Source organism: Nelumbo nucifera, chromosome 6 (assembly GCF_055504915.1).
Source record: "Nelumbo nucifera cultivar China Antique chromosome 6, China Antique-T2T, whole genome shotgun sequence".
NCBI classification, from domain to species: domain Eukaryota; kingdom Viridiplantae; phylum Streptophyta; class Magnoliopsida; order Proteales; family Nelumbonaceae; genus Nelumbo; species Nelumbo nucifera.
Genome location: NC_142654.1, coordinates 43271164 through 43293014, shown reverse-complemented (window position 1 = coordinate 43293014; position 21851 = coordinate 43271164). Strand labels below are relative to the sequence as shown.

Below are 21851 nucleotides of genomic sequence, written 5' to 3'. Positions count from 1 at the left end.
GTTTCCTTCCTCTTCTCCATTTTTTCCCTTTGAGCTCAAATTAGATTAATATTTATAGAGAAAAGGAGGGGGATAGGTCTAAATTCATCCAGCTATAGTGCTCGGGAATCAATAGAGGTTTTCACACAAATAGGGAAAGATTCTCCAAAGAAATAGATGTTTAGTCAAGCTTTCCTATTTTGTTAAACATTTTCTTTGATTTGGGGGTGGTTTTCATGGGTTTTGTGCATCCAATGAGAGCTTGGGGCATGTCTGTCATGGTAGTCTCGTATTTGGGGCTGTCAGTGGCAGAAAATATAAATTTAATGAACTTTAATATGTTATTTTGTCTTTTCTTGGTTTTAAAATAGGGATATTTTGGGATTTTTGGGCTTTTTGGGTCTATTAGGCTCTATTTCATTTGTCCAAGTGTTCTAATGGGTCAGGAATGGGTTTGACATCATCCATCACCCTTTTGAAGCTTTAGGTTGGAATAGATGATGTGACAATTTAATCTGCTGCATCGAAATGGTATCTTTCTAGTTTAACAATTAAATGGATGAATCTGATCATTAAATTTGGCGTGGTAGGGTTTTTGGGTCTCTAAACACAATGGTGATGTCTGATTAGTCAAATAGGGTTAGGATGATTAAGGTCTATGGCTAACAAGTTCGGATCAACAAGACTTGCCGAAATATGACCTTGGTTTGATGAAGGGCCAAGCTCAAACAAGGGAATTTTGGGATAAAAATTGGTAGGTAGGCACTTTTGGTCGTCCTGAATGTGATGGAAGCTACGGATCTTTGATAAGAAGAGTTGATTAACAGATTTAGTTCAGGTCATGATCTTAGCTTATGGTTTTCTAATCAATGAAAGGGCCCGAAAATGAATCTACATTTTCAATGATCAAATGGAGGTGTTTGGTTATAAAATTTGATGTGATGGGGTTTTTTTGGGTCCCCGAATACAATGGTAAGGTCTGATTAGTCATGAAATTGGAATGACAAATGGTAAGCTCCAATTAATAAGATACAATTTTGAGTTCGAATTATATTAGTATATATAGAGAAAGGGAGGGGGATAGGTTTGAATTCATTCAGCTATAGTGCTTGGGATTCAATAGAGGTTTTTTATACAAATTGGAAAAGATTCTTCAAAGAAATAGATGTCCAATCAAGCTTTCCTATTTGGTGAAACATTTTCTTTGATTTGGGGTTGGTTTTCATGGGTTTTGTGTGTCCAGTGGGAGCTTGGGGCATGCCTGTCATGGTAGTCTCATATTTAGGACTGTTAGTGGTAGAAAATATAAATGTTATTTTATCTTTTCTTGGTTTTAAGTAAAGATATCTTGGGATTTGGGGGCTTTTTGAATCTATTAGGCTTTGTTTCATTGGTCCAAGTGTCTTAATGAGTCAAAAATGGGTTTGACATCGGCCATCATCCTTTTGAGGCTTTAGGTTGGGACGAATGATGTGGTAATTTAATTTGGTATATTGAAATGATATCTTTGTAGTTTAATAGTCAAATAGATGAATCTGGTCATGAAATTTAGTATGCTAGGGTTTTGGGGTCTCTAAACACAGTGGTGAGGTTTGATTGGACAAATAGGGTTAGGATGAGTGAGATCTATGGCTAATAAGTTCGGATTAACAAGATTCGCTAAAATAGATTCTTTGTTTGATATAGGGTCAAACAGGGGAATTTTGTAATGAAATTTGGTGGGTAGACATTTTTAAACGTTCTGAATCTGATAGAAGTGGTGGATCTTTGATCAGAGGTGTAGATTGACTGATTTAGTTCATATCATGGTCTTAGCTTATGATTTTCCAATAAACGAGAGGGCCCGAAATGGAATCTTATTTTCTCAACAGTTAAATGGAAGTGTTTGGTCATGAAATTTAATGTACTAGGGTTTTTTAGGTCCCCAAATACAATAGTAGTGTTTGATTAGTCATAAAATTGGAATGACGGATGGTAAAATCTAATTAATGAGATTTTCTAAAAAATGATGTAGGCTTGATGGGGGTCAAACGGGGGAATTTTGAGTTATAATTTGGTAGGTAGGCATGGTAAGGAGTTAAGTGGATGATTCTGATCTAAGAAAGATATAACTGACATTGGTAATCACTTAGAGCCATTAGAATTGAATTTTGGAGGAGTTAAAATTTGAATATCGCATAGATCAGGGCCGTTAGAAAGGAAATTGGCGTGATGAACATTGGATCTTTGTAGTGTAGTCATGGAAATTGATGTGTAACTAAGTTGTAGTTTTCCAAGTATGGGGATAATGTCTGATCGGACGTTGATATTGATTTCAAGGTTCTTATTCGTCCTGTGGATTATGTCAAAGGAGGGTATTTCAGGTTTTGGAAAGTGTCAAGTTAACATGGTTGTGTTTCCAAATTTTTGGGGTTAAGAGGTGAGTATGAAGAGGTAGGGTGAAGGGACCGAGCAAAAATTGGGTGCTGACATCGTGTACCTCCTAAGATCCAGAACTTTATCTGGAGAGTTTGCAATAAAGCTGTTGTAGTAGGGAAACATCTGGTGGAGTGGGGAATTGCAATTTCTTCCTTATGTCTGAGATGTGATGGTGTGGAGGAGGACTTGAACCATTTATTATAGAAGTGCCCCTTCACAAGAGTAGTTTGGTTGGCTTGCCCTCTAGTTTACAGATCCAGAAGTGATGAATTCAACCATATAGATAGATGAGTGGATTGTATCTTGGTTTAAAAAAGAAAACTACACTGATGGAGATTATGAGAGGCGGATAGCTTTATAAGCAAACATATGCTGGTAGCTTTGGCTCACCAAGAATGAATTGATTTTTAGAGGAGCTGATAAAAACCCGTTGGAGGTGATTTCAATTAGCAGCAGACTGCCAGCAGATCTCTAGTGTGAGAATGAAGTAGTTCAATCTCACCCCCCAAGTCTAGCGATTTGAGAGCCTCTCAACTCTCAACAAGTTTAGCTTGTATTGCGAGGGACAGATCTAGAACATTTGTAAAAGCTCGGTTGCAACAGATATATGTGGTTCAGCCTTAGATGCAGGAACTAGAGCCCTGTGTCTAGGTGTAATGCTAGTGAAAAGGTTTGCATCAAGTTTTAAAAACTGACCCGGAAAACGAAATCGTTCTGGCTACCAATTTACTGGTCAGCGGTTCGACCGTCTGGGTTGAACGGTTCGGATGGTTTGTATTAGGGCAAAATAGCAAATAGTTATATATAGTTATATATGAGAAAGGGGAAGTAGAGAAGAGAGTCTTTTGTCGGTTAAGAAAGAAGAAAAGAAGGAAAGAAAGAAATGAAGGAGAAAGGAAAAAAAGGAAAAGGAGAGAAAGAAAATGAAGGAAAGAAAGAGGGAAGGAGGGAAGAAGAAGGAAGAGGAGGAGAATGATTCGACGTTCACCAGTGATGGCGATGAGATGGCAACAACGGTAACAATGCAGATAACAGATATGAGATCTGAGATACGAGTTCATGGATCTCAGATATGAGATTGATTTTTTATTTTTTTCTCAGATCTCTGCAACTTTTTCTTCTTCTTCTTCTCTCTCTAGATATCAGATCTGAGTTCGTGTCTTAGACTCAGAGTTTTTCCCCTCTCTGTAATTTCTTAAACCGCGAACCGCTATCCAGATCAAACGAATTGACGGTTCGACCGCCCGGGTTAGCGGTGTTCTAACAAAGTCAATGGTTTTTGACCCAAGAACGGGTCAGGGGGTGTAGGAACAGATTGGTTTGCATAATGTTATCTTCGAGTCTGTCTCAAAATAGGCAATTGAAAATCTTTAAGAGGGGGGGTAAAATTGATAGTCTTTATCAGGGGGATAAACAAAACTTCTTCCCTATTCACCCGATGATTCATGACATCCATAGTCTAAATTGCAAAAGAAGACGTGTTCAATTCTCCTACACTCCTAGACTTGCAAACACTCTTGCCCATGAGATACTAGGATGGATGGTGTGCTTTTTGGTTTCAAATCTCGTAGTTGAAAATAGATGGGCAGATTTGAAGTTTGATCTTCAAGGACTTTGGGATTACAAAGGTTCGGAAATTTGTTCTTTTTTCCTCTTCTTCTCTTTAGATCTCTATGGGTTTTCTCCCCATTTCTCTTTTCCTCTCTCTCTCTCTCTCTCTGGGGGCCTCCCTTAAGTTTCCTTCCTCTTCTCCATTTTTTTCCCTTTGAGCTCAAATTAGATTAGTATTTATAGAGAAAGGGAGGGGGATAGGTCTAAATTCATTCAGCTATAGTGCTCGGGATTCAATAGAGGGTTTTCACACAAATAGGCAAAGGTTCTTCAAAGAAATAGATGTTCAGTCAAGCTTTCCTATTTTGTTAAACATTTTCTTTGATTTGGGGGTGGTTTTCATGGGTTTTGTGCATCCAATGAGAGCTTGGGGCATATCTGTCATGGTAGTCTCGTATTTGGGGTTGTCAGTGGCAGAAAATATAAATTCGATGAACTTTAATATGTTATTTTGTCTTTTCTTGGTTTTAAATAGGGATATCTTGGGATTTTTGGGCTTTTGGGTCTATTAAGCTCTATTTCATTTGTCCAAGTGTTCTAATGGGTCATGAATGGATTTGACATCATCCATCACCCTTTTGAGGCTTTAGGTTGGAATAGATGATGTGGCAATTTAATCTACTGCATCAAAATGGTATCTTTCTAGTTTAACAATTAAATTGATGAATCTGATCATTAAATTTGGCGTGGTAGGATTTTTGGGTCTCTAAACACAATGGTGATGTCTGATTAGTCAAATAGGGTTAGGATGATTGAGGTCTATGGCTAACAAGTTTGGATCAACAAGACTTGCCGAAATATGACCTTGGTTTGATGAAGGGTCAAGCTCAAACAAGGGAATTTTGGGATAAAAATTGGTAGGTAGGCACTTTTGGTCGTCCTGAATGTGATGGAAGCTACGTATCTTTGATAAGAAGAGTGGATTAACAGATTTAGTTCAGGTCATGATCTTAGCTTATGGTTTTCTAATCTACGAGAGGGCCCAAAATTGAATCTACATTTTCAATGATCAAATGGAGGTGTTTGGTTATGAAATTTGATGTGATGGGGTTTTTTGGGTCCCCGAATACAATGGTAAGGTCTGATTAGTCATGAAATTGGAATGACAAATGGTAAGCTCCAATTAATAAGATACAATTTTGAGTTCGAATTATATTAGTATATATAGAGAAAGGGAGGGTGATAGGTTTGAATTCATTCAGCTATAGTGCTTGGGATTCAATAGAGGTTTTTTCATACAAATTGGCAAAGATTCTTCAAAGAAATAGATGTTCAATCAAGCTTTCCTATTTGGTGAAACATTTTCTTTGATTTGGGGGTGGTTTTCATGGGTTTTGTGTGTCCAATGGGAGCTTGGGGCATGTCATGGTAGTCTCATATTTAGGATTGTTAATGGTAGAAAATATAAATGTGATGAACTTTTAAATGTTATTTTGTCTTTTCTTGGTTTTAAGTAAAGATATCTTGGGATTTGGGGTTAAGAGGTGGGTAATTACATGTTATGTAATTTCTTAAACCGCGAACCGCTATCCAGGTCAAACGAATTGACGGTTCGACCGCCCGGATTAGCGGTTTTCTAACGAAGTCAATGGTTTTTGACCCAAGAATGGGTCAGGGGGTGTAGGAATAGGTTGGTTTGTATAATGTTATCTTCGAGTCTGACTCAAAATAGGCAATAGAAAATCTTTAAGAGGGGGGTAAAATTGATAGTCTTTATTAGGGGGATAAACAAAACTTCTTCCCCATTCACCCGGTGATTCATGACATCCATAGTCTAAATTGCAAAAGAAGACGTGTTCGATTCTCCTACACTCCTAGACTTGCAAACACTCTTGCCCATGAGCTCACAAAAGCTGTTACTCAACCAAGAAATGCTTTTATGACTGCGAATATGTTTACCTCTTGAATTTATTGTTACATGAATGAGAATTATGACTTTGTATTTCCTTCTTGATGGAGTTTTATAATGAATGATATCTTCCCTTTTTGAGTACCAAAAAAAAAAAATCACATCACTTGACACATTGTATCTTATCAATAATATCCAACAATACAACAAAGAGTGTAGGTATTCTAATGGTTTCAAATGTTAATGTCCCACCCACAAATACCTATGCACGCAACCTTTGCATACCTGATGTATTTGATAATAGCGGAGACCTGTGTTATGCACGGGCTTTATTAAGCGAAAGCTAAACAATAGAAACACATAAGAGTATATAATTGTTTTGTATTTTAATATTTTAATGACCAATCCAGTTGAACTCGATCCTAGTTGGTCGATTTTCTAGTATTTTCCAATCGGCTTTGATTCAACAATTTTCCAACCCAACCAAGTTAGGTTAGTTTTGGTTTGGCCATTTGTAAACCGACCAAAACCGAACCGACTTGACCATGGATATATATATTAATGTTTTATATTTTAAATATAATTTTTTAATATGGGAAAGTGGGAAAATTACCAAATTTGTAGTCTAAAATATTTTATATTATAAATGTATTTATTAATAATACCACTATAATTTATTAAATTTAAATTTAATTTTTAAGTTTAAATCTTTTGAACAAACAAACTAAATAAAAAATAGACCCAAACCAATACAACATGAGTTGGTCAGTTTTCACTAATGGTTAGTCAGTTTCGAGTGATAAACTCCCAACCTGACTAGGTCGATTTGGTTGGCGAAACAACCTATAATCGAGCTGAACCAATCTTTGAACACTCCTAATTTCAACTAAAATAATAGTCTAATTTCTAATAAATAACAATAGTTTAATCTCTAATAATTATTAAAAATTTATAGCAAAAATACATAATTATTAAAAATAAATTTACAATGAAAATACAATAGATATCTAATAAAAATACAATAGTTACAAATATTGGAAATATACTAAATTAGTCAATAAATAGTGTAATCTCAAATAATAGTTTAATCTCTAATAAATATTAATCAATAAATTATAAAAAATACATAATTACTAAAAATAAATTTATAACAAAAATTCAATAAATACAATAACTTAAATTTCAAAAGTTAACAATAGTTGTTCAATCTCCAATAATTATTGACAAATTTCTGTTAAATAATAAAACAAAAATATATTTATAAATAATTATTGAAAATATATTTATCAAAAAATATAATAAATAATTACTAAAAATACTACAAATATTAATTTTAGTACATATAAATATGTAATGAATATACACTATTATTGTAAAATTATTACTAATAAATATTAACTTTTTTGAAAGTTATTTTCTATAATTATTAATTGATATAACTGAAATTAGTTATTTACATTATTGTTTAGTTATTTAAATAATATTGTTATTTAAAATTTTAAAATATTAATTATTAAAATTTGTTATTAATTTGTTAAATTATTATTTATATGAATATTATGAAATCTATTATAATTATTTTTCTACTTTTAATATTTTTTTTAAATTTATTACATAATTTCGTTATTTTAACTATTTAAAATTTAGTCATGTTAAATATTTCATTATTTAAATATTTAAATAATATATAAAGTATTTAATTATTTAGCTATTTTAATGTTTTTTTATTTAAGATATTTAGTTATTGAAGTATTTAAATAATTTTTTAATTTTATATTTTATTATTTGAATGACATTTAAATTGAATAATTCATAAAATTATAATTTATATTTTTACTACATAATTTCATGATGGAATTTATAAAAAAAATATAGAATTATTAGAATATTATTAGATCTATTATAATTATTTTTTGTGTTTTGAATAAATATTTTAAAGTTAGTATATAATTTTGTTATAATATTTAAATAATTCTGAAATTTTTTAATTGAAACTTTTTTAAATAGGTGTGGATAAAAAGTGGGGGAGAGGAAAAATAGGAATTAGAGATAATGTAGGAGATATATAGGAATTAGAGACAATTTAGGAGAAAGTGAGGGAAAGTGATGCCACTTTGCTAAACATTAGAAAAGCAAATCCCTCTTTCTTTATGGTTGTTAGAAATAGTTAAGCCTATGTTATTTCTTGGTTTAATGGGTAATTATGTGAAATTAAAAAAAAAAAACAAGAAATTAGGAAGAGAGGTTTAGAGCAAAGATTGACATGGTGACGTGGACCATCTTGCTTCTAGTTGCGATAAATGCTAAGAAATCTAGAAAAAAAAATCTTGCATAACATTAGTTAAATTTGTTTTTCTGATTCTTGGGGAAGAGCTACCCAAAATTCAAAGTATTGATACTTATTGGCCAGTATCGGCCCTTTTTTTAACTTCCATTTTTTTTTTTCGATTTTGGTTTAGAGGGGCTAGTTTAAGTCTTGGCTACCCTTTAAACCAGGCCCTGACCTGATACAACCCTTGTAGGGGCGTATCAGGAAGGGCTCGATACTAGGGGTGAGCAAAAAACAATTGAAAAACCGAACCGACCGAAACCGAATCGAAAAATCAGTTAACTGAACCGGTCGGTTCAGTTTCGGTTCGATATTCTTAAAAAACCGATAGTTTCGGTTAACCATTTAAAAAAATCGGCGATTAACCGAACCGATCGATATATATACAGTAATATATATTTATATAATATTATATATTATATTATATTTTTTATTTTTTTTGAAAATCTAATAAAGTTTCAATTGAAAGTTTATTCAGTAGTCTGCCTCTGCTAGAGTGCTAGAGTGCCAGACTGGTAGGGGTGTCAATGGTATTCGAAAATCCGATTTCGAATTCGATATTCAACATAATCGAATCCAGATAATTCGAATATCTAATCGGTCGAATTCGGGTATCCTATTCATATTGAATAGTTAATCAGATTCATATTCGAATATGACCTGATTCGATTCGATAAATATCTGAATTCAACCGATTATTTAATTCTTATATATAATATATAAAATAGGATATATATTTTATATATATAATAATTAAGCTATATAAATAATTTATATATTTATATACTTTATATCAATAAAATATTTATTAATTATCTAAAATAATTAATTAATCAAATTTGAATCGAATCGAATATTCGAATATTTAATCGGATTTGAATTCGGATATTAATTTTCAATATCCATCGGATATCAGATTTTTTAATCGGATTCAAATTCAGATATTGCCTGATCCAATTCGAATTCGATCCGTTTACACCCCTACAAACTGGAGACTGCCAGTCTCCCAGTCTCGAAAATCGAAAATTTTCAAGCCTTTCTTCTCTTTTGTCTCTTCGAATTAGAAACCTAAATGGCTAAACCTTCTCTCACTCTCTCAATCTTTTCTCTTTCGTCTCTCTCAGTTCTATTTGAAGTTCTCAGTCTCTCTTACAGTCATCTTCAAATCTTCTTATTCCCCAGACGGTTGCGCGGCCCACACCAACCACCAGCACCAAGCAGCAACATCGGTCGCCACCTCGCCGGCACGCACCAATGCCATCTCTGATATTGTATCTCTCTTCTCTTTCTCTCTCTCACCTCTCCTCTATGCGGCTCCGCCAGGCACCATGGTTCGTGAGCACCTCTATCCGACACGATACAATACCGGCCGATACGTAATGATTTTTGCTACCTCGGTTTGTGTAGCACCCCATTTTCTCTACAAAGAAAAGTAAACACTACTTCACTTGATGAATATTGTGGTTGTGGGCCTTGTGGCTCAACCAGCGTACTTGAGCCCCGGTAGCCAATAAGGTCAGTCCATGGCCTGTCTTCGGGCTGGTCATAAGTATATATGACCGAACTGGGCCGCCCTGGTACGAGAGCCAAATAACCCTAGATTCAATCTCGGCCCAAATCTAACTATATAAGAAAATGTTTCTAGGGTTTTGGGGTCTCTGCTGTGACTGAAAACGGAGAGAGATAAACGAGAGAACCAGGAAGGAGAAGGCGTCTTTCACCTTTGTAGCCATGGTACTAAAACTTGCTATTTTCTCTATAACCATGCATTTGAGGTTGCTATGCTCATTACTATTAGATTTGTTCTCGATCATTGATATTCTCGTCTTCGCAATTGCAGATTATTCCGGAGAAGAACCGGAGAGAGATCTCCAAGTATCTCTTCCAAGGTTTCTACTTTTCTTTTTTTCTTTTTTATTTTCTTTGCTTGTTTTGGGGACTTTTTAATGATTGTCACTGTTTCATTCCTGACGTCTGATTTTATCTCTCGATTTCTTGTAAATGTACAGAGGGCGTTTGCTATGCGAAGAAAGATTTTAATCTTGCGAAGCACCCGGACATCGATGTGCCGAATCTACAGGTCATCAAGTTGATGCAAAGCTTTAAATCGAAAGAGTATGTGCGTGAGACCTTCGCTTGGATGCACTACTATTGGTACCTCACAAACGATGGGATCGAATTCCTCCGAACATACCTCAACCTCCCTTCGGAGATCGTCCCTGCCACTTTGAAGAAATCTGTTAAGCCTGCTGGGAGGCCTATGGGCGGGCCTCCCGGAGATCGCCCACGGTAAATGTTTCCTGCCAAAGATGTCCGTTTTCAATGTTTTCTGCTGGTAGGCCTACGCCTATATGCTTTTTTAACCATCCTTACGAGTTTGTGGTTTTGGTTTTAGTGGACCGCCTCGTTTTGAGGGAGACCGGCCTAGGTTTGGCGACCGTGATGGGTACCGTGGTGGTCCACGAGGACCTCCTGGTGAGTTCGGTGACAAGGGAGGAGCCCCGCCTGAGTACCAACCATCGTTTAGGGTAATGAAATCTTAAATGCTATTTGGCACCTTGTCATGGTTGCTGACATTTGTTGATTTGTTAGATTCTATCGGTTGGTTAAGTACTGGTATTTTAATATCTGTGTAATTAGAAGCTACATTTTGTATGTTTTGTTGTTATTACTAGCAAGTGAACCCAAATGCATGGACTTGAATAGAAATTTGGTTAGATTAGGGTTGCAAATTTGGGTTTTAATATCAGTTTGGGTCCATGCTAGGTTCCATATTTTAGGGTTGGGATGGCTCTTATCTTGACTCAAGCCCATCTAATTTATGCCCCTGCTTTATTAAGATAGTCAAAAGGGTCAATGGAGATTTAATGGGAGGGGAGGTGTTACAGACATTAACTATCGGGGGTGAGGTTCAGAATGATTTTATTAGAGTAATGATGGATTTCATTGTAATTTCTTACATTTTTAATAATTTAATTAAAAATAGATGACAACGTCTGAAAAATGAGAGGAGCAGAGTGTATGAGCTTTGTGGCTAGAGGACCCCCTCGCCTACCCTCTTTTCTCTTTCTAATATTGATGTAGATTTGCCTTTATTACTATACTCTTGTTTTAAGACAGTATTGTTTTCACTTTGTCTTTTGCACTTCCTTGAGAAACTTAAATATTGGGTCTCCCATGTGTTATCTACTACATGACATTATTAGGTAAAGAAGTGTGGCAAATAGTGATGTACCTGGGCTTTAGTAATTAGTACTCAGTCTGTTTTCCTGATTATAATTGGTGGCAAAATCTAACTTGAATTGAAGAAACATAATGAATGTCTTGGTGATGACTCTCACACTATGAGAAATTAAATAATGAGTTATCAGGAGAATCCTCATGCAAACCACTCTACCTTGGAACAATCATATGTAATGATAGAGAAATTAAATAGGATGTTGTCCATAAATTAGAGTAGAGAGGTGTGTTCAAGTCAATTGAAAATTGTTGGGATTAAGGCTGAGTTGAGTTGAGGTTTCTAGTAGCTTGATGGCACATGGTGGTGTGAATTCTTCAAGTTGATATGCTACATGCTTCACTATGCTTTTTTGTTTCCCTCTTTACACGTAATACAAGTCAAACCCCCATCCTATGCTTCAGGCATTTAAATGTTTCCATTTTCCACATTACCACAAAAATAAAGAAAAATTTTAAAATTAAGCCCAATTCGTTTTTCTACATTCCTTTAGGCTTTAAGTAAAAGTACCTTGGTTTGGCTTCTTGGCTTTACCCCTTAAAATGCCCATAGTGCTTGTTATTTTACTAAAAAATTTCATGTTACTCTTTTTATTCCCTTGTCCCAGGCTTCCAGCTCACCCCTATCCGCTTCACTCTCTCTGACATGTACATAAATATATTCATGCATGCTCTATAGGCACTCCAAGAGTTTGGAGCCTTTCAGGGTTGACACACAGATTGCATGCACATCTCCTTTTATGCTCTTCTTGATTGGGTCCATGCAATTCTGTCCTTGGAGTTTAGATGGTGTTTAATGCTGGATTCTGAGTTCATGAAAGTATTTAATTCTCTCAAACATGAACCAAGTCAGTCATGGCTTCTAGCCTATACAAGTTTCATATGCATCATTTCCTAGGCAAGCAAACATTTATTAATAGGATTTTTGTTGTTAAAGTATTATAGGTCTGTTTTAGTGATATATTTGGTTGGGGAAGGTTTTGCCAAACCCCATGTTGTGCTTTATGTGCCCTTTATATTTGGAATTAAGTGATAAATTGCTCACCTCTGCAATCACAAGATTGGTAGTCCTTGTGCTTGGACATGGATCTGTTTTCTGATAATTTCATCAAGGAAAAGGCCAAGAGTAGATAATCGTTGCAAGCATTGTGAAGTGATGCAAGAGTTTACTGGAATGTTAACAAATAACCAATGTTTTTGTGACAAACATGAATAGAAGTTGCAGAAGCAGGATGCTGCTGCATATATGTGGGCAGTGATTTAAAAGGTGCACAGGCGAGGTGCATTTTAGGGTACGTGCCTTGCCCAGGTCCTAGGCACAGGCACAGCACCTCCAAAAGGCACACACCTGGATTGCCTTGGTGTGCACCTGATGCACCTTGTGCCTTGTGAAAATTGTACACTTTTGCTTTTTTTGAACCTAGCGGCTGGGCGGGGGTCCACCCTTGGAGCTCTGAGAACCCCCTATATGGTAATGTTTATTCATTCATCCTACTAAAATATCTTCTTAAAATGCAATTAAAATTATAAAATCAATATTTTTGTGTGAAAACTAAGAATTTAGGACCCTAACATGGACTTATTTGGGCTTGCCTCAAGGGGCATGGGCCACATGGCACAAAGGTGACTCGTAGAATTAGGAATGTAATATGTTTTACATCACATTAGCTACTTGAAGTAGTGCAATCAAAGAAAAAAAGAGATTGTGGGTTTTAAATGCTTGGAAATGTTTATATGTTTGATTTTATTTTTAAATTTTCATTTGAATATGCTTTACATGTTATGTTTATGTATTTTAATTTTAGATAAGAGGTTTTTTAAAACCATTAATTTAAAAAATTAAGTTTATATTTCTTATTAATATTATGTTTAATATTTTTTCATCTTTTTTTGCTTTTTTTGAATTGTCATTTTTTTTTGAAATTTCTCACTTTTTTTGATTTTTTAGCAATTTGTTTTTTGTATTTTTGCGCCTTGCTTCAAAAAGGCGTGTGCCTCGCCTTGTGCTTCTCCTTGGGTGCAAATTGGCCCTTGTGCCTTTTTTGTGCCTTGCACCTTTAAAACACTGTATGTGGGTTTGGATGTTTCCATATCATCCATAACAAGCAGAACTACATATCACTGTTTTCTTGGTGTTTGCCAATTAAAGAGCACTGATACTGCTACTAATGCACTTGCGTACTACAGAGCCTTTCTTTGGATCCCTTGATTAGAGAACGTAAGAGGGGCCTTCACTCACCTTTTTCAGTCTTTGTTCCTTGCTTTCATTCATGCATTCTATATTCATTAATTTTGTGAATTTGTATGCTGCATGGGTTGGACCTGTAGTTAGAGGAGTGGTTAGAGCCATGCCAACTACTTTTGTGAACTTGTATTCTGCATACATTCTATATTCATTGATTCTAATGCTTTTTATCTTCTGTTTTCCGATGCAATGATGATATTCTTATTCCCAGCTCATTATGAGACCTACTCAAAGGTCTGGGAAAAGATTGTTTGACATATATCTGAGCACAATTATCTTCTTTTTTTGATCAATTCTGAGCACAAGTATCTCATTATGATTCTTATTCATTATTGTTTTATGTAGTTTATATTTCTATCATTTTTTTGTATTGAGGCTACCGTTCCCAATGATGCTTATTTCTACCATGCTAATACCGATTATTTTCAATGATTGGATGTTCAATATTGTCTCCTGAGGGAACTATGTTCTTTAATTTATTTTAATTATTTTTTGGGACACTTTGGGGATGCAATGAAAATGTAAAGTATATACCTATTAGTAGTTAGAAAAGTTTGTACCGGGATGGTGGTACTTTTGTTTAATGATTAAGGTTATTCCAGTTTATCTCAAATAGACACTCATGAATGCAACATCAAGGGTTTGGCACATTTGATCCAAAAGGTTGAGTTGTTGACTCACCACCAAATACGAAAACAATTAATCTGTTATACATTTTTTTATATATATTTTTGTGTTATTTTTTTTTACCTTTTATTATTGAACTATAATGTCATGGGTTGACACATTTGATTTTAAAGGTTGAATTGTTGAAAAATCTAGGAAACATATTCCATCATCAATTGAACCTTTTGGGTCAAACGCTAGTTTTGAATTTATATTTCATTTCAACATCAATAAAAACAATTATTATTTGTCACTGTTATTTTTCCTTAACATTAGAGATTGTCTATTTTTTGTATTTTCATTTATTTCTATTTTAAAATTTTTAAATATGACATCATGGATTTAGGTCTAATTTATTGGTAAAAAGAATAGGTTAATAGGATTTAATTAGAGAATGGGAGTTGTTAGTACTCTAATTATAAAACTTGATGAGAGGGAATTGAATGAGGGGAAATGTAGTATAAATTACATTTTGTGACTTCACAAATAGAGAGGGACCAAATTCAACAATAGGGGTAATCTAGTCAAGAATAGGATTCAATGAATGTTAATGGGAGTTTATACCTTAATTATGATTTAGGGAGAGGTTTAAATGACGAGAAAAGTGGTTGTTTATATTTATCCTCACATGTAGTGTATTTATAAAAAAAGATATCCTCACAATTAGTGGACCAAATTCAAAAATTAGTGTTTTTTAAGTCAGACTTCTTCACTCTCATTCACACTTTTAATAGTAGTATAGATTTATTTATGCTAATGATGAGTATAATTTATTGGTAAAAAGAATAGGTTAATATGATTTAATTAGAGAATGGGAGTTGTTAGTACTCTAAATATAAAACTTGATGAGAGGGAATTGAATGCGGGGAAATGTAGTATAAATTATATTTTGTGCCTTCACAATTAGAGAGGGACCAAATTCAACAATAGGGGTATTCTAGTCAAAAATAGGATTCAATGAATGTTAATGGGAGTTTATACCTTAATTTTGATTTAGGGTATTAATATCCTCACAATTAGTGTATTTATAAAAAAAATATCCTCACAATTAGTGGACCAAATTCAAAAATTAGAGTTTTTTAAGTCAAACAAGAGTGTGAATGAGAGTGATCAGATGGTAACATGGTTGCCCTTTTGTAAGAGTGCAGGATCAAAGCATCATAACCACAGGCTACTACTTCTTTTCACTAAGTCAATTAATTACCTTTCAAGTTTATAAAATAACATGATCAGGTGCATTTTGTGATTGGGGTCCGGGGGAGTTTCGAGTTTGCTTGGGTCTCTTCACTAAACATCTGATTCAAGTGGTAACCTTGTCTGGCAAGCTGTTGCATGCTGTTTTGGTAGATAAACTGCAACCTTGTTTGGGATTTGAACAGCTTCCCTCTACTGGTGTGACTGAATCTCATTGTATTGTGGGTGGCTTTTGTGGCTGAGTGGGCTATTTTTGCTCTCAATTGTCACTAATAAGTAGTCTCAGTCAAAAAAGTATTTTATTTGATAGCAGTCATGATTTAACAGTCATAGTTTCAGTCATGATCTACTGAAAAATAATGGTTCATCATTTATGTATTCAACGTGTTACTTTTGAACTCGCAGGGTCCTGGTGCAAGGCCTGGTTTTGGCCGTGGAGGTGGTGGTTATGGCGCGGGACCTGGTAGCTCAAGTTTGGCGTAAAGGGGTGTCGAGTATGGCGGAGTTCTCTTAATTTTTGATAGTTTTAGTTATATGCAACCAGAAAAGCTGTTATATATTAAATTTGTTGCAGTTATATATCGAGTATGTCGCAGAGTACCGTCTTAAATTTGTCATGAGATCTGATTTTGTTACTAGTTCTTGATGGAAGAGGAACTGTCAGAACTACTCTTTCGTAGTGTTCCATCTATCTTAGCGACTTTTTTTTTCACAGCTCGATAAATAATATAATAGGGTACCTTTCTCCAAACAAAATTATCAAATTTCAATTACTTTTAACTTTATCTTTCAAAGATTCGAAGTCGACAGTGTGGGTGTTGTGCAATTTTATTTTCATTAGTACAAATGCATGGGAGTGCAAATGAAAAAAATGTAATTCTAGATTAATTTTATTCTGTTTCAGGTCTTATTTTACTTTATTTGTACCGATATCAAGGTAAATTTTGAAATAAGAATATCATAATTTGCACGAAATCATTTACACTCTCATTGTTTATCAGTGCAAATAAATTTGCATTACAACTATACACAGCCTAAAGTATTTCTTTTCCGGAGGCTTAATTTGGTAAGATCCCAAATAAAAACATGTACGGTATAAATATAAGGTTTAGAAATTCAAAGTGTATTTTTCCCAAAAGGCTAAAACTGAGCGACAGAATGTTGGTGAGGTCTAAAGGTTCGCTGTTGTTGATTTGGTTCTTTCCTCGCTATTTAATGCCATTTTGCGATATCGCCTTGGCCGCTAAAATGGGTCTTCTCTCTCTCTGCCATTAGGTTGTTTCCATTGTTATCTGTGAAGTGTTAACCAATGTGCGCATGAATCTAAGATGCTGCACCTTCTAATTTTAAAATTTCAGAAACAAATTTCCCGGTGTGACTTCTCGTGTGTGACTTTAAAATAAACTTTTTGGTAGTTAGAAAGACTTTAAACAAAGTTTAATCGAGTTGCGGAATTGGGTTGAGCATTTTTAGTGTGAAGTCTCTCGTTTATGACCTTGAAATAAGCTTTTTAGTAGTTAGAAAGGCTTCGAATGAAGCTTGAGCTTATATACATTTCATCATAGAATAAAGTCCTTATTGATCATCTGAGTGTATTTACAACTCTGCATTTTGATGCCTTAAGGGCATCAATTTATGGGTATTTTTGGCCTTAGAATAGTCAAGATGTGTCATTTTCTCAGTAAATGCAATGTTGTGTGGCATTTGAGGGTCCCTGTGCAAATTCTGGGGAAAATTGGCAAATTTTCATGACTGAAATGCAGATTTTGGGAAGCTAGTGTGAAGTCCAACTGAGAGAGGGGGTGTTTTCGTGAAAAATTGAAAGCAAGAGGGCGCCTCTTAGTTGCTAAACCAGTTTGGCGCCCCTCCTACAGTATTAACATGCTCCCCACGCCTTACTAAACCCTAGGGCACTTTTTAACCCATTCTTTTCATTCTTAACAAACCCTAGCCGCCCCTAACTGTTAAATCCTTACCTTCCATCCCTTCTAATCTCCACCATCCATTATGGGGCACTCTCTTTTTAGCATTCTAACCCTAGGAGCTATCTAACTTCTAATCTTCACCATTCAACCTTTAGTCATTAAATCTTAGCCTTACATAATATTGGGTGCCTTCTCCTTTTCTTCTCAGCCTTAGGATCACCCTAGAACCATCCTAACCCTCCATTAGAAACCCTAGGGCGCCCGTATCTTTGCTAAAACGCAGTTGCCACCCCCCTCTTTCTCTCTAATCCTAGTTCTATCCACCCTTCTCTATAAAAAGGACCCAAGGGCTCCTGAGAAAGGGTTGGATTCTGCCCCCAGGTAAGACGGAAGGCTGGTCTTGAGAAGTTTAAGGGTAGAGGAAGAGGAGGATGCCCAAGTAAGAGGAGGGGTTCCTACTTGTAGTTCACCAACACTACTACTGCCACCTCTGGAATCGGATCCCAACCACTTTTACTTTATTTTAGTTTTAATTTTTGTTCTTTCAATTCCAGTTTCGTTATTTACTTTCTGTAATTTATTTTCATTCCTTTTGATCTTCGTTTTATTTTCTGTAGATCTACAATTTGGCCAGGTAAGACGAAAGGCCTAGCTCGAGAAGTTCGAGGGTCAAAGGAGAGATCCGGAGACTACTACTTCTGATTGGATTATAGATTTTTATTTCGTTTCTTTTGTTAATTTATTTCTGTATTTATTTATGTTTTTGTACTTTTAACTTTCAGTACTGTTCGAATTCTATATTTTTCTCAATTTAATTAATTAATTTTTATATTTCTGCACTTCCTTCTTGTGTTTTTTTTGTCCGGATTTGAGTGTATATTAATTTTTCCCTCGCTTCCCTGTGGATACGACCCATTCTCATCCCTTTATTGTGTTAGTATTTGTTTGATAGTCGAAAAATTTTATAAATATTATACTGGTGTTCCGAAGTGCTTAACGACACGCTTCCGGACACACTAAGTTTTTGGCGCCGTTGCCGGGGAAGCACGGAGAAAAAACTTTTATTTACTTTTTTTGGATCTGTTTCATTATTTTTTCTTTTTCGTTTGATTACTTGATCTGTTATCCTAGTTTAATTCTTGTTTCTCTTTGATTCTGCAGGACGGAATAGCGAAAGGTGGGGTACCGAAGCATTATGGGACTGTGGGATAGAAGAGAAGAGAAGAGAAATTGGATTGCATTTTAGGTGTAGTCGTCCCATTTTATTTTTATTTTTTTTTGTTTTTATTTTTGAACTCATTTTTTTTTAAAGTTGAATAGCGATTTTTGAATTTTTAATTATTTTTTTAGTATTAATTTTTTTCTCCAGTTTTGTTTCTACATCTATTTTTCTTTCTTTATTTTAATTTCTTGTTCGAATTTCTATCTTATTAGGTTTGTGTTTTTCTTTTATTTAAAAAAATAGATTTTTTTTTTGTTTATTTTATTTTATTTTTTTATTCCTGCATAATTTTATTTTGTTTTTTTTTTATTTTTTATTTTCAGTTTAATTTTTAGAATAGAAATTTTCTTGTTAGAATTTATTTTGGTAGTTGTTAATCTTGTTAGCATAATTATTTCTTTTATTTTCTGCTTGTTATAATTATTTGTTGCCTTATTTAATTTCCTTTTTATTAGTGCTTTAATTGAATAATTAATTGTTAAAGAGAAAATTTTTAAAATTTTTGAATTTGAATTTAAATTTAAATTTTAATTGAATCTGAATTTGAATTTCAAAATTTGAAATTTAAATTTAGAATTTCGAATTTCAAAAAAATTAAAAAAACATAATAATAATAATAAAATATATATAAATAAATAAAAAATCGAAAAAAAAATTAACTTCTGCATTCCAACATTTAGGGTTTCATATTCTAAAGCATGCATCATATAGGTTTATTTAATTGTTAAATTATCATTGTTAGTTGTGAATGTGTTAGGGTTTCTTTCTTTTTATCATTTTAATTATTTCTCTTGCTTAGTTTATTTTATTCTTTTATGTTATATTGCTGAATTTCATATTAGAAATACTTGTTCATGCATTGTAATTAGTTGCATTTGTTGTGTTTATTTTTCTTTTCCGTTAATCCATTTTAAGGGCATCCAATTTAAATAAGATAAGGTGGGGATTTCGTCACCCTTTCTTTGCCCAAAAATCACCACCCTTCACGTGCGGTTCACCCTAACCCTAATTTAAAATTTGGATAGCAAGATCCTTTAGGGAGCCTCACATTTGGTTCAAAGGCGTGCTGGATTTTAAGAAAGCTTGTAAATACTTTCCATAACCGGTGGTTGGTGTCTAAGGAAAGAGGTTAAATGGCTACGCCAAAGCGGGTTTTGTGGTTACTTAATTAGGTCCTTGTGAGAGCAAGGGGAGCCACTCACATCCCCACCTCTTATCTGGCTAACCAAAGAAAGTGGGGTAATTCCAAGTGAACCTAAAAGGATTCACATTGGTTGAACCACTAGTTTAGGAAACCCTAGGTCAACAGCCCCTAGGTCATGTGGTTGATTTGCTTGCATTTTTTTTTAAATTTAAAAATTCAAATCTGAATTTAAATTTCAAAATCTGAATTTGAATTTAAATTTCAAAAAATTTAAAATTTGAATTAAAAAAAGAGAAAAATTTCAAATTTGAGTTTAAATTGTAGAATTTAAATTTCAAAATCTAAATTTGAAATTAAAAAAATTTTAAAACAAAATAAAATGAATGCAATGGTCAGAGTTTGTGGAATGAGAAACTACTTCCAATCTAAGCCACAGATAGATTGGAACCATGTGTCTCGACAACTGGACAAGATCAATGGGATCCCAAAGACTTGACCAAGTCCTTGCATGTCGTTAACAATTTACCCATTCCCAACCTTGTCATCCTGTCCAACATGTTCCATCTGTGCAAGCCTGGCCCATCATGTTAGTTAGTGCCCTGCGATGGGCCCATGTCAACCGGTCATTCCAGAGCAAGTACATGCAGCTAACGGATTTCTCCAACCCAATGTTAACCCATCCTTTAGTCCATATAACCTTGGGTGGGAAAATCAACCCAATTTCACTTATTGGGCCCAAGCCCAAGAAAGCACCCTGCCAGATGTGCACTCTCAATGGTCTACAACCCAGGCTCACTATGAGTATAATGATTACCCTGGGACCCAACCGGTTCAGCCTTATCAAGCCAATTCATTTGATGATAGGTTTTTGCAGTTCCAACAACTGATCTTAGCTCAACAACAGTCAATCCTAAAATTAGAGAGCCAAGTAATTCAGCTCATGGAAGCTAACCTGCAGTGGGAAAATGATTCAATGCTTAGTTAGATGGTTATAGACCCTAGAGATGAATCCTTAGGTCTTCCCCAATACCAAGATCTTACAACCTTTAATGTCCCATACTTAGAAAATGCTAAAGAAATCTCAGCTCTTCAAAAGGAGGGAAAGTGTGAAGACCTGCATGAGTCTGAAAATCCTTCTGCCTACCCAGAACATAATAGGAATTGTTGTACAATAGATGTAGAGAGAAACCCTGGAGAAACCAATCTGGTCATAGTAGATGACCTGACGAAAGAAATTAATGCCTTAATGAAGTCTCCTCGCCCATTTCAATCTTGGCCTACTGTTGAACCTCTGCCACAAGTAAAGAGTGAACCACCTGTGCTTTCTCTTGAATCTCCCCCACAACTGAAACTAAAGCCCTTATCGGACTCCCTTAAGTATGTGTTTTTAGGACCTGACCAAACACTGCCGGTGATCACCTCTAGACAAGAAGAGAAATTGATCGAGGTATTAAAGGAGTATAGGGGTGCCATTGGTTGGTAGTAGCTGATTTGAAGGGGATTAGTTCATCTATTTGTATGCACCATATTTACACAGAGGAGGGTGCCAAACCTAGTAGGGAGATGCAAAGAAGGTTGAACCCAAATATGAGAGAGGTAGTCAAGCAAGAAGTAGTTAAGGGGTTAGATGCGGGTAATATCTACCCGATTTTAGATAGCAATTGGGTAAGTCCTATGCAAGTAGTGCCTAAGAAAGCTAGACTCACTGTGGTTACTAATGGTCAAGGTGAAGTAATCCCTACCTCACTTACCACGGGATGGAAAATATGCATCGACTTTAGGAAACTCAACGTAGTCACAAAAAAGACCACTTCCCTTTTCCCTTCATTGACCAAATTCTGGAAAGACTTGCTGGGCAAAAATATTTCTACTTCTTAGATGGGTATTCTGGGTATAACCAAGTAGCCATTTACCCTGTAAACCAAGAGAAAACAACTTTTACTTGCCCTTATGGAACATTCTCGTTCTGACGAGTGCCGTTTGGATTATTAATGCACCAGCAACCTTTTAGAGGTGTATGACGACAATTTTT

General features: G+C 34.8%; 1 protein-coding gene and 2 non-coding genes across 3 annotated transcripts; all 3 read left to right on the top strand.

Annotated features, from left to right (window-relative positions):
* Positions 1-9643: 9643 nt before the first annotated feature.
* On the top strand, positions 9644-16284 carry LOC104611513 (small ribosomal subunit protein eS10z-like). Its single transcript, XM_010278589.2, has 5 exons — positions 9644-9920; positions 10027-10075; positions 10196-10475; positions 10582-10714; positions 15934-16284. Exons 1-5 carry the CDS (start codon positions 9918-9920, stop codon positions 16009-16011), a joined length of 543 nt encoding a protein of 180 aa, XP_010276891.1. The 5' UTR covers positions 9644-9917; the 3' UTR covers positions 16012-16284.
* LOC148790810 (small nucleolar RNA snoR69Y) lies at positions 13848-13942 on the top strand. The gene has a single exon (XR_016078080.1). It is a non-coding gene; the product is annotated as a small nucleolar RNA snoR69Y (small nucleolar RNA).
* Positions 14050-14132, top strand: LOC148790809 (small nucleolar RNA snoR53Y). Its single transcript, XR_016078196.1, has one exon. It is a non-coding gene; the product is annotated as a small nucleolar RNA snoR53Y (small nucleolar RNA).
* Positions 16285-21851: the final 5567 nt, after the last annotated feature.

Coding starts and splice junctions, on each gene's coding strand:
- LOC104611513 (XM_010278589.2), top strand. Junction 10,076..10,195: donor CTCCAAGTATCTCTTCCAAG/GTTTCTACTTTT, acceptor GTAAATGTACAG/AGGGCGTTTGCTATGCGAAG. Junction 10,715..15,933: donor AGTACCAACCATCGTTTAGG/GTAATGAAATCT, acceptor TTGAACTCGCAG/GGTCCTGGTGCAAGGCCTGG.